Source organism: Lampris incognitus, chromosome 11 (genome assembly GCF_029633865.1).
Source record: "Lampris incognitus isolate fLamInc1 chromosome 11, fLamInc1.hap2, whole genome shotgun sequence".
In the NCBI taxonomy this organism is placed as follows: Eukaryota; Metazoa; Chordata; class Actinopteri; order Lampriformes; family Lampridae; genus Lampris; species Lampris incognitus.
The window spans coordinates 9,489,576-9,502,549 of NC_079221.1; the positions used below are offsets into that span (position 1 = coordinate 9,489,576).

Below are 12,974 nucleotides of genomic sequence, written 5' to 3' on the forward strand. Positions count from 1 at the left end.
GCTCTCAAATGACAGAAAAATGTGTCATGGTGGGTCAGATAGCAGAATGAACTCATACAGGAGATTTCTTGGAACTGATTTCGATTGCTGAGCAGCCAAAATTTTGAACTGTTGCCCCCGTATCTCCTCCAGTTTAAAACTGGCATTTTTTTTACACGTTTCCATATGCCAGTGAACACGTCCCTTTCTTTTTACAACCTTTGTCAACAACTCTTCTTTTCTAAGCACACATTTTCACTTGAAATTTTCTGTACAGTAACATGCAATAAAATCAGTACATTAAATTCAGCTGTCATGTTTGGGTTCTTGTTCGTTTAGGCAGAACGTGCGGTTCCAAGTGCTTCAATGAAAGTCTGCTGCGGATAAGATTAGCAACCACTTCACTTTCCCAATCCTGGAAATGTGCTGTTTGTTTTGTTGCTGTCTGAAATGAGTGTAAATTACGCACTTCCCTTTTCAGTATGCATGCCCTCTGTAGCCGACCTAATTCTCATATAATGGCATCTTCGATAATGTTCGTCTGCAGACTTTTACGCTGCCCGTGCACGCACGCACGCACGCACGTGCACACACACACACATATTCTTGTACTTCTGTCTTTGTGAGAACCCCTCATTGACTGCATTCATTCCCTAGCCCTTAACCATCAGAACTACATCCCTAACTTTAACCCTTACCCTAACTTTAACCTCATCCCAATTCTAACCTTGATCCTAAACCCCAATCCTAACCCTAAAATAGATCCATAAGGAAGATAACGCCGGTCATAATGTGCTCGCGATGCAATAAAACATGTCCTCGCTCTGATGGTTAAAAACGCAAAATTGGTTCTTACAAACACACACCTCCTCCTCCCTTAATATTGCGCTCATATTTTTGTAGGCACTATTGAAACACCCTGGTATTGTGTCCAGCTGGACTTTGGGGTTTATCTGTTGGAATGTAAGGAGGAAAAAAAGCTTCATCTATTTGGAAGTAGTGAGATGAAGACGGGGAGAGAGGTTTGGCATCAGGGTCAAGCAGGAAGCGGTAGGTGCGGTTAGCTAAGCGGAAAATTGGAGGGGAAGCTGCTGGGCTTCTTAGTACTTGTTGCCGCCTGTATTCAGAGTGCGCAGTCACCCAGAGCTGTGACGAAAGCGAGACAGAAATGAAAGTGAGGGGAATTTCTTGAAAGTGAGCGAGAGAATTTCGGTGATTTTTGGTGGGAAAAAAGAAATAGAAATAACTTGGATGAGCCACAGAATTATTTTGGCACAGAAAAATAAGGGATCTGGAAACCCCTTGACAGTGTCTGTAATACGGAGGTGGACTCGGCCATGCTGCTGGAGTGACGCCTCGGCTGACAGCCTGGAGCCGGCAATGAGCGTGCCTGGAGGTGCCAAAGCAGGGATTAAACCGAGGCCCGGTGACAGGAGGCTGTCCTGGCCCGTCATGCTGCTGACCCTGGCCGCTGTCACCTCCTCCTCCCTTTCAGCCATGTCCTTGTACCAGCTGTTGGCCCTCAGGACTGAAGTGGAGGAACTCAGATCCAATGCGTGTCACTGGAGAGATCAGCAGCAAGAGCCCAGACACAGAGGCCAGGTGAGAGACAGCAGCAAATACTATACCCGGAACTAAGGCTAGATTACTGACGACCCCGAGGCTTCTCCGTGTGTCGGTTGTTTTGTGGTAATTTGATTGAATATGAATTGGTTTTGCAATGTGCACCATTTAAACACTATCAAATTAATTGATAGGGGCTTTAAGGGGACCCGTATCTAGTCTGCACATGTAGTGTACAGGGGGTGGACAACTGATTAGGTTGGTAGGGGCCCGTGGCACATTGTCGTCCCAGGGCCCCTTAGCGGGTCGACTCAGCCATTCCTGGAACTTGAAAATCCTCACATACAATGGGTGTGAGGTAAAAGTCGATCATTAAAATATTGAATAAACATTTTTAGAATAATAAAATTGCATTGCAATTTTGATATTGTTGCATTTTCCCTGAATCACAATGCATAGATGTTGTGAATGGGTTTTAATGTAATAACTTCCACATCTCTGAAAGTTTGAATTTGAATAGTGTGAATGTTTTACTGTGGGAAGCATCACTCATGCCTCAAGCTTTTGTTACACACGAGGCTTAAGATAATGCATTTTTGTTGTATTATGTTTCCTTGAAATATTGTAGTTTTCAAATTCTACTGTAGACCAAGCCTTTAAAAAAAGACATCAAATCACAATATTTACAATATAGTGCCATGCTAAAATATGTAATATCCAGTGGGGGCTACAGCACCTACCTTACCAGATGCCCACAGGGTCCTGGAAATGTGTTTTTACACCACAGAAATCTGGAGGTGCCGTTGTTTCTGAAGACCTTGCCCTAACGTTTCTGCAGAACTTGGAGGAGATGAGTAACAGGAGAGTCCGACTGACGCCTCCGGACCAGCCCGACTCTCCGCTGGTCCTCCCACGGCCAAGAAAAAGGAGAATGGCCACAGCAGAAAATACAGGTACTGTAAGACACGCGACACACATTATACACCATACAAACCTAAATCAGTATTAGCTTGGTGTGTATTGTGTCCATTGTACAAGTAGGAGGTGGCAGCCTACATAGATGTACCATAATAATCACATTATCAAAATGTATCTAAAAGTCATGTAAAAAAATATACGGTTTTGGTCATACAACATAGAACAGTTTGTTGCAAAGTTCTCGGCGTTTTATTTATTCATTAATTTATTGGCTCCAAATTTCTCTTTCGTCCTCCGTCTCATTTCCATCGCCCGTTATACAAACACAAGATTGGGAGAAATATCATAAAGTTGCCAAATGATAAGATTTGATCATCGTGACTTTATCATTATCGTGACACATCTTTTGCTTACGATAATCATCTGCCAAAAACCCGCTCCTGTGAGTTTGAAGCTTCATTTTTTTCCCCATCCCTTAGAAGTTTATTTTCATTGTGACATAATTGAGCAACACCATGATTGAGCAATACCAAAATGTGTTAAAAAAAACCTGATTCATGTATCAGTTAAGTGTGGTCTCGTAACTGTTGCCATCCAACCCCCCCCCCCAAGTCATTGTAAAAAATGACTGTTGCTCTATCGTGTTTTACTTCATCTTCAGACTTCTGCATTGCACATTGTGCACACCACAGGCCGCCGGGCATGCATGCCGGTGTTGCAAACGGAACAAGAAGGGTTTGTAGTCCCAGTTTCAAAGTCATGCAAGCTATTCAGAGAAGTGATGCGGGAGGGGGCGTTGGAGAGAAGACAGCCGGTCATTTAGAAGCAGCCATAAAAAAAAAGCAAAAGTCATATTCTGAAGTGAACATGTATGTTTTGTCCCAGTTTTGCAGCCGAGCATACAGATGATGGCGGACAGCAACAGAGAAACCTTCTCAAAAGGTACTGTACCTCTACACACGCTCCCAACGTAAGGTTGGAGTCATCATTTTCAGTTTGGTTTTCCAGCCAGTTTGAATGAAGTTGTGTGAAGGGTTGCATTGGTAGACTTCATCGTGTTGTCCACAGTATTTCATTCTGCCCTCCCGGTGTGAAACATCCTATATTCTGTATCAGGACCTCACCTATATGTTAAACCTGCATACAAAAACACCAGACAATAAGAAACTGATTCGTTTTTAAAGAGGATGTGTGTAATTTCTAGCCTAACGCTCCCCTCTATCACCCCACAATGTGAATAACAGCTATCTAATCGAAATACCCGAGACAAGCAAACACAGGAGAGCAACGTCTCACATAGCCCCTGTGAATGCACTTACTCTTCACTGCAAGAAGAGACAATATTAAGGGGTTTTATCTTGTTGTAAAGTCTCAAAATACTTATGTCAGGATGTTGCTATCCGGAAAAAAAAATGTTTTGCCCCACCGGCAGGTACTATTGCTTGCTTGAAGAAAGTGTGCTTGCTTGATGATAATAGGCCTTGTTTCAAGGTATTTATCATTTAAAAAGAAAGATGATCTCAAATCTTGCCCTGATTAGCAAAAAAAAAAAACCCATAAAAAGTATTATAATCCTGAAACAAGTACAAGTACGCTTTCATTAGACCATATCACCTACCAGTCGGGTGAGAGAATACTACTGCATTATGGGACCTAAGACAAGCTAAACTGGCTTGCTGAGCTGGTGTTTGTTGGCTGTGTTGGGACGGAGGATCTGTGATGGGTGGTTTGACTTGATGTCCTGTGCTGCAGAGTTTGCCTTGGAGCCGCACACAGCCATCCCCTGGCAGCAGGGGTTAAGGAGGGGTTTTGCCCTGGAAGTAGAGAACAACATCATGCTGGTCAGAGAGGAGGGATTCTACTTTGTCTACAGTCAGGTGGGTTCATTTGCTTGTCATTACACAGTGCCGCCGGAGGAGGGCGCTGCTGGCTCACGCGCTAGCACTCGGACCTAACTTTGTGGAAAAGCATGACTCCATAGATCAGAAAAGGAAGCATTCTCAACCATGCTTTGAATCGGTTGATACTATAAGTCGCATGTAGATGAAATAAATAACACATTTTTTCTCAGCTTCATAATACCTGTTACAGATATTGTAGAATACATTAACGCTACGATCCTGAAGAATCAGATGCAAGCAAATGCCCCTCTTGATCTTTTCTACTGATGAGGTATTTACGACAACAGACAAAAAAGTATTACGACACCAAATATCAAAATCATGAAGAGTTTCAAGGTTAACGTTAAGGTTCAGATCTTGTTATCCGTTTCCGTGGAGACGTGTGGCTTGGATGACAAGGTTGCCATTTGCATTCATACACACATCTGACATCCATACTGCCACTACGTAGATCTAATGATTATTTATGCAAAATAATAATCAAAATACAATGAATTGAATAGGATAAATTAATTAATAAGATGCAGTAAAAATACGTCTCGGACCAGCGCAGGATAAAATGGAGTTTATCCATATTTCCAGCTCATGTTCGGTAGCTTGAAACCAACTAAAATGTGTTAAAATTTGGTTTTATCTATTTAATGGTTATTGTTGGGTGGGACTTCCTGGGAGGGAGCTGGGATGGCCTAACCATGTTTTTTACACCTTTGCCGTAACAGCCAAGTGTAAAAGAGGAAGGCAGGTTGTGGCGAGTGTGAGGAAGCAAAGGCATTGTGTTTAACAAGCAGATATGACAGTTGAGGCTCATATAAAGACCTACTATGCCAACAGGTAGTACGTCATGAACAATTAAAACTCAGGTTCAGCGATGGTTTTTTGTTTGTTGGTTGTAAAGGTGGCTAACACAACCGCACTGGTGATTGTTTAATATCAAATGGATCTCAGGGAATTGGATCGGTCAAACACAGATGCTATTACCAGTATCGCCACTGATGTCAGTAAGTTTGGCAAAAAACACCTTCAGGGGCGTAGCTTTAATGTCTATGTCATGGTCAGACTTAGATGATGGATTAATTCTCCGCCTCCGCCTGTGGTCAGGTGTACTACATGGACCACACCTATGCCATGGGTCATGTGGTGATCAGGAAGAAGAGAAACGTGGTAGGAGATGAACCCCAGTATGTCATCCTGTTCCGCTGCATCCAGAACATGAACCCTGCCTGTCCTTACAACACCTGCTACACTGGAGGTGAGCCTGTTTTTACCTCGCTTTTTTTCTTGTTTAAAATATTTATTACAGCTGTTTATTAGATGAAATGATGTGCTTTTTCCACTCACGTAGTCCCACTCTAAATTCTGTGTGTGTGTGTGTGTGTGTGTGTGTGTGTTTGTGCATGTGCATGTTTTCATATCAAATCCGTTCATCAAACCAACTCAAAAGTTTATTTGTCAAATGCAGGGTAACAGTATATAGCACAGTGGCAGAAGTTCCTAGCAATGAAGATAAAAAGCTTTCTCAAACACACAAATGTTTTACGTCCACAATGTGAATTGTAAATAAGAACAGATAAGATGAAACTTTTGTGACGATGATGAGGAAGACAATGACTTATTTTTATTGTTGTTGTTATGACAATTATTAAGAGATTATTGTAGGGGTTCGATCTTATGTGTTCAAAAAAAAAACAACAACAAAAAATCCATCACTTTTAAGTCCCTAGTAATTTTTTGAACCCCTCACACAGGTATTGTGAAGCTGGAGATTGGGGACCACATCGAGCTGCTGATCCCCCGTTCAGCAGCTAACGTGTCTCTGTATGGAGATGCCACCTTCTTGGGGGCTGTCAAACTGGCTTGAATTGTATATTCAGCTTGCTTGGGACCTGTAGTAGCTGGGCCTTCATTTTGGGAGCATTGTCGTGGGAGTTTGGTCCCATTCTGGGAAAGCTATGAGGCGCAAGGCACACAGCTGGCGATCCAATCTTAATTTGATGCCCGAGCAGCTGTCCTGGAACTGGATGAAATACAGACTCCTGATCCTGTTAATAATGGTTACCTGTGCATTCTGTGTAGCTTGTTCAGACTGGGGTGGATGTGAAGCGGAGTGAAAGGCAATGACTTCAACCTTGCACATACACTGTCATACCCCCGTTATCCAAAACATTTAGAAAATGTCACATTTCTACTGCAAATGAACTTAAAATATTGCAAATTGCCCCACAATCTTTCAGGTAAGTGGCTTCAAGGTCGTTTGTTTTGTTGTTGTTGTTGTTGTTTGTTTTTTTTTGGTCGAAACGAAGAAAAACTGTCATACAAGAGAGACTTTTTAACAAGAGACGTGTGACTGGTTTGAAATGTAAGAGACATTGCTTGTCCAACGTAACTGGATGTATTGATTAATTATCAGTAGGTACGGTGATCGTTTTATAGCTGTTAGAACAGAAAAAGGAAGTTGCTTGCAAATATATTTTTGTATGAATGCTTCATCATGATTTCAGTTGCCTGTTTTACTTTTTATTTTTTCTGATATAAAAAAATCACAATAAAGTGACAAATCATTTACCAAGGCTGACATTCTTTGGAACATGGGTGGACGTCGTTGTTCTTCATTCGACCACTAGAGGGAGACAGCTCGACAACCCATTCTCCATAAAGAAGTATTAATAAAGAACAGCTCCAGAAAGTATCAGACGAACGCCAGCCCCCCACCACCCCTAACACTATTGTAGCGACCCACTACTGTTGGGAGTGCTGATTAGCGGATCGGTCTGTCAACCCCCTGCTCTCTACCAATCACGGGAATGCTGTCGGTCAGCGTGCGTGCCTGTGGTTGGACCGGGGTGGTATGACGACCAATGAGTTTGTTCCGAGTTAATGGCGGGCTGTACGGCGTGGTTGTGGCCGACAACAGCCGAGAATAAAGACGTCGTTCGGTTACATATTTCGTAACTTACAAACCGAACTACGTCTTACAAAACTTACAACCGAACGACGTCTTTATTCTCGTCTGTTGTCAGCCACCGCCATACCGTACAAACCGCCATTACCTCAACCACTCACGTCGTCACGTCCGGTCGTCTCTTCACTCACGCAAAAAACAAAAAAACAGCGGGCCAGCCTTCTGCTCCAATCACAGGCACGCACGCTGACCAACGTAACATGCCTTCCCGTGATTGGCAGAGAGCAGGGCGCTGATAGACCGACTCCGCCAATCAGCACTCCCAACAGTAGAGGGTCGCTCCAATACTCTTGTAGCCTCTCCCTAGTATGTATTGCCTTGCCCGTGCGATTCCATTTGAGGGAAGATTTCGCCGCTCTCGGGGACACAAGTAAGACATCTTACTGCTTACACTTTAACCTGCTCAAACAAGTCACCGTTTTGGTTAAAAAACAGTTTTAAGTGTTTCCGATGTGTCGGCTTAATTTTCCGCGTCGTCGGCTAGCTAAAAACACGATTCAGACGAGCTAACTTTAGCTAGGTTGAACCGCTGCAAAAGCATTTCTCTTGAATGAATGTCAATGCTAAGTGTTCAGTCAGGAAATAATGTTAGCCGCTTAGTTTAAAATGTCAATACTCGGCCTATTTCTAATTACAAACCTAAGACATCGATCCCGTATCGTTCTTTTCGCAGCAAAGTCACACAATAGTTGTGCTTTGCATCTGTGACACTGACCCCGTTTGAGTTGAAAGCATGTTGGTATAGGTCTAGGATGGCAGAAATGATCTTTATAATAATAATGATAATAAAGATGCATTATATGTCCGCCTTGAGAGGGAGAAAACCCGTGAGTTTGCTTACTTCCGGGTGAAAACGTGCGCGTGAGAAATTTGCATTCAGGGCTCTGACAGAAAGTGTCCGGGCTTTCTGCTAAATTCATTGAACTTGCCTACGCTTAAAGGCCCCTTCCAGTCGTGTTTTAAGACATATAAAATGCACTGTTTGATATAATAAATTGTCTGATGTGTTTTATTCTGTAAAATAAGTTTAATTATCTTGTTAAAACCCTTTAATTAGTCCCATTGTTCTCATTCCAGCCCTATATTTTTATTCGGAGGCTCCACCAGAGTAGCTTTGCATGATTCAGTTATGCAGCCCCTCAGTTCATCCTCTGTCTAAAACAAGCCATTTTAGTTGTCTTTAAGCCCCCCCCTCTTCCTAAAAGACCACTGCTTTCTTCTGATTGGCCAGCTTCCGGAAGCCTGCAGAGGGGTAGCACTCAGTGCTTGTGAACACCGCCTCATCCTCTTGCCGGTGATGTATCGAACTCCGTTTCCCCTCGACATGTTTCCCCCTAGCCAGAGTTCGATACAACACTGGGACACTTGATTACGCTTAACCCAACCTCAGTCTAACCCTCATCATCATCATTGGCGGTCACTTGGGGTCGACTCTACTCCTTCTGGGTCTTCAGGTGGGTGTAGAGGCCAATCCTGGAGCTCCACAATGGGAGGACGTCTGTGCGTGACAGCTTTTTACATGGAGTGGCTGATGTGCCTGCAGCCACTATATAGTCTTTGGCAGGGGTGGCCAGAGTCCAATGGCATGGAGAACCAAGACGATTGAGGACCACCCTCTGTTGCAGCCTTCATCCGCCTTCACTGCTGTTATGACCTGAAGACATCTTCCACCAGTTTCACCGTTGAGGTCATTGTTGGCTCACGCTTCGTCTGAAACCTCCCCTTGACCTTTCTGCCTTGGGTGACCCTACCAGGAGCCAGGCTCCGGACAGCATTGCTCTTGGGATCATTAGTACATGCAAGCTTCTCTATCATGGCAAGGTGATCCAAGAGAAGAACCTAACCCTAAGCTTAACCTAATGCTTACCTTAACCTAATTGAAACCAATAACTAACCTGTTTCCATGCAACCGCTTTTGTCTGGCTAGTGGGAAACAGATCTCAACAGAGAAACAGAGTTCGATACAACACCATTGTAGGAGGTTCCCATAATTTCTTGTTCTTAATTTGAAATGGCAACTTCTTAAATCCATCCATACATGTCCAAGCCCGAATACAATCCAGAATATGAGTGGACAGCATGAATATCCGCATCAACAAAGATTACGGCAGGATGTCTTCGGTAAATATTACGCTCATTACCTGCTTTTTGTGTGACATAACGATGGATTTAGTCTTTTAATCACAAGCTGTATATAAAAAAATGTCTATATATGCCCCTGTTAATGGGTGTACATGTAGTGTGGGAAATGCACTAAAATGCCGATTGAAGTGGAAAATGTCTGCTGTCAGGAAATAACAAAGGTTACGTAGCTAGTAAAATGTTATTAATCTGTCACCAAACGACTGTATAGTATCCCTGCATTGTCAATTATTTGTATGCTGGAGTACATTAAGCCGGTAGCCGAAAGGCAAAGCTCTCAATTTACAAGTTAATGTTCGTTCCAACCCTCACCTATGGTTATGAGCTTTGGATTGTGACCCAAAAGCTCATAACCATGAGATCGCGGATATAAGCGGCTGACATGAGTTTCCTCCGTAGGGTGTCTGGGCTCAGCCTTAGAGATATGGTGAGGAGCTCGGACATCCGGAGGGAGCTCGGAGTAGAGCCGCTGCCCCTTCGCATCAAAAGGAGCCAGTTGAGGTGGTTTGGGCATCTGATAAGGATGCCTCCTGTGTGCCTTCCTTTGGAGGTTTCCAGGGCACGTCCAACTTGGAGGAGACCCCGGGGTAGACCCAGAACTCACTGGAGGGACTACATGTCCAATCTGGCCTGGGAACGCCTTGTGATTCCCGAGGAGGGGGGGCATTGCTGGGGAGAGGGGCGTCTGGCGTGCCTTACTTATCTTGCTAACACTGCGACCCGACCCCGGAGAAGCGGCTGATGATGAGATGAGTACATTAAATGCCTATAATACTACTCAAGGAGACTGTTCTGCAAGAACTAGTACATACATTTACCAAGAAGACCATAGTTTGACAGGCTTTTGTCTTGGAATATCGTCACTTGAGCATATCTGCTTTTGGTATTATAGAAATTATTGTTGAGTGCTTATTACTTGAAAAAATTAAGTAGCTGCACTGCTTCTCCTCTGGCTCGCATCGCTGAAGCGGGTGCACATAATGATAAGTAAAGCACCACCACTGTCCATTAACAGGATTGGTCCCTTAGATTTGTGACGTATGAAATCCTGCCTGACTGAATCTGTTTTTTGAGACTGTCCTTAGTACAATGCAGTTTCAAAACAGATATGCTCAGCCATGGCATTGACTGCTTATTTTGCTCCTGATGTCTTGTGACATTACCCTTAACACCACATGGACATGTTAACAAGGTTAAAAACTTGATTTTCATCAGAGGGGGTCTTTAACCTAACCTTAACCTAATGCTTACCTTAACCTAACCTCACCCTCAACCTGATCCTAACCTAACCTCGCCCTCAACCTAACCTCACCCTCAGCCTAATCCTAACCTTAACCTAAGGCTTCTGTCAGAAAGGCTTTCTGCGAGAAAGCCTGGAAAGCAAACTTTTCCTGGCTACGGTGAAAACGCACATTAGATCAACCCCATCCGAGTTGCCCACATCATATGAGGATGTTAGAGCTGGCAAGACCCATGTGACGTGGCTGACATCACTACACAATATACTATTTTTGCATTATATACTAACAATCTCTCTTTTACAGCATTTTATTGTTAAAATGGCCTTCTTTTCTATGTTGTCACGTGCAAGAAATTATGGTGGCAAAAAAATTGGGATATCCATCCATCCATCCATTGTCCAAGTCACTTATTCTAATTAGGGTCGCGGGATGCTGGAGCCTATCCCAGCAGCCCTTGGGCGGCAGGCAGGGAGACACCTTGGACTGGGCCGACCCATTCACACCTAGGGAAGATTGTAGTATGGCCGATCCACCTGACCTACATGTCTTTGGACTGTGGAAAATTGGGTTGTTGTATCTTAAAACACCGAACATCATACCTTTTGTCGTATTACTTGTTAAGTATTTTGTAAGCAAAAATAATTTTGGCGTATATTCAGAATTGGAGCTCTTAAACTGTTTTCTTTATCTGAACAAATGGAGCTGCATGCTAATACTTGTACAGTGCAATTCTCTCAAGTTTCAGAATGTTAGCCATATGATTTCTTTGCATTTCAGTGAACCTAGCATAATCCATTCAACGCTGCTGTGGCTCTACTGTGCAGCTTTACAGTGGAACTAGAGCATAACATCACTTTTATTTCTCAACTATTGATTGAATGGCCTTGGACATTTAAAACCATGTCAAACAATTGACCCAGCTTTTATGAGTGTTGTAAGTTGGGTAATTAATTCTCGTTTGCAGTGGTTAAAATGGTGGGCGCTCTATAGTCCAAGTTGATGTACAGTAGGGGGATATTAACAGTTGCATTAAGAGTGATAATGGTCAGTTATTCATCCCACTGACTTCAGTTACGCTATTATCTATATTAATATTACGAAACACTGCAACCTTTGTCATTTCTACAACCTCTGGAAGGGAGGAGGAGAGAGGAAGTGTCACGTGTTGGTTCAAAGCCAAATGAAGAAAAAAAAACAACTCGACTATCATTGGCACATGGGGCTGATGTGTGAAGATGACTAGACGTTTGACCCACACCACAATGTCTCAAAGATGCTAACTATCTTCTCTTTCTGTTGCGGTCCGTCTGTCTGCCCGTCTCTATCTTTATCTCTCTTTCTCGCTCGAACACACATGGTGGCAAATAGTAAGACAAAGCACAGTGGGTGGCCACTTCCTTGCTGGGCACCTTGCCTTTGGGGTCAAGGTTCAACTTGACAGGGAGGGGCAAGAGGAAACATTTTTAGGGAAATAGAAGATTTAATGGGGGGGGGGGGGACTTCAAATGGTCTAGATGGACAGCACCAACCAGTAGTACAACGGTGACTAACCATGTGCCATGGAGAGCCACGTGTGTGCGGGGTTTCGTTCCAGCCCGACTCCACGCCAGGTGAGTTCACTGATACGTTCTTCCTCTTTGGTTGAAGCGTTGCTAATCAGTGAAATCGGCTGGTGTGGAGTCCGGCTGGGATGCAAACCTGCATATACATGGCTCTCCATGGCACATGATTAGCCACCCCTGCATTAGGAGATGGTGAAAGAGAGCCAGAAAAGGGGGGCAGGGAGATTCTCTGAAGTTAGAGTAGGTGCACCACCACAGTCTAGACTCGTGGTGCTATGACCATGGAAGTCGGCGAAGCTCTTTGATGGTCTGGCAAACAGAGCGGGCGGCTGTACAAACACCAAATTGAAAAAAAATGAGGAAGGGGAGATGGGAGGGGGGGTGAGCCGAGCCCCTCTAGAATGGATGGATGTGTCAAGGAAAGATGCTCCCCCCCTCCCTGCGGACCAGAAATGTCTTTGTGAGGTGCCATGGTGACGGCTGGTGTGTTGGCGGAAGCTGATGTCATTGTGGGCTTGACTCTCAAAAGAAAAACCAGCGTGCTTCTGGGGAGTCAGGAAATGAAACCTGCTGTGCACACATGCTGGCACCATGTAAAGTTCACACACACACACACACACACACACATACACACATATGTATGTTTCAAGTGCACACACTCACGCTGATGCATATAAAAACAAACCAGAAGGCTCTTATACAAACATTA

At 43.8% G+C, this 12,974-nt stretch overlaps 1 protein-coding gene across 1 annotated transcript; it reads left to right on the plus strand.

Moving 5' to 3' along the window:
* The first annotated feature begins 1,188 nt into the window (after positions 1–1,188).
* On the plus strand, positions 1,189–6,910 carry tnfsf13b (TNF superfamily member 13b). Its single transcript, XM_056289927.1, has 6 exons — positions 1,189–1,581; positions 2,381–2,495; positions 3,346–3,402; positions 4,213–4,337; positions 5,460–5,610; positions 6,107–6,910. The coding sequence occupies exons 1-6, from the start codon at positions 1,231–1,233 to the stop codon at positions 6,217–6,219; spliced, it is 912 nt and encodes a 303-aa protein (XP_056145902.1). The 5' UTR covers positions 1,189–1,230; the 3' UTR covers positions 6,220–6,910.
* The last annotated feature ends 6,064 nt before the right edge of the window (positions 6,911–12,974 follow it).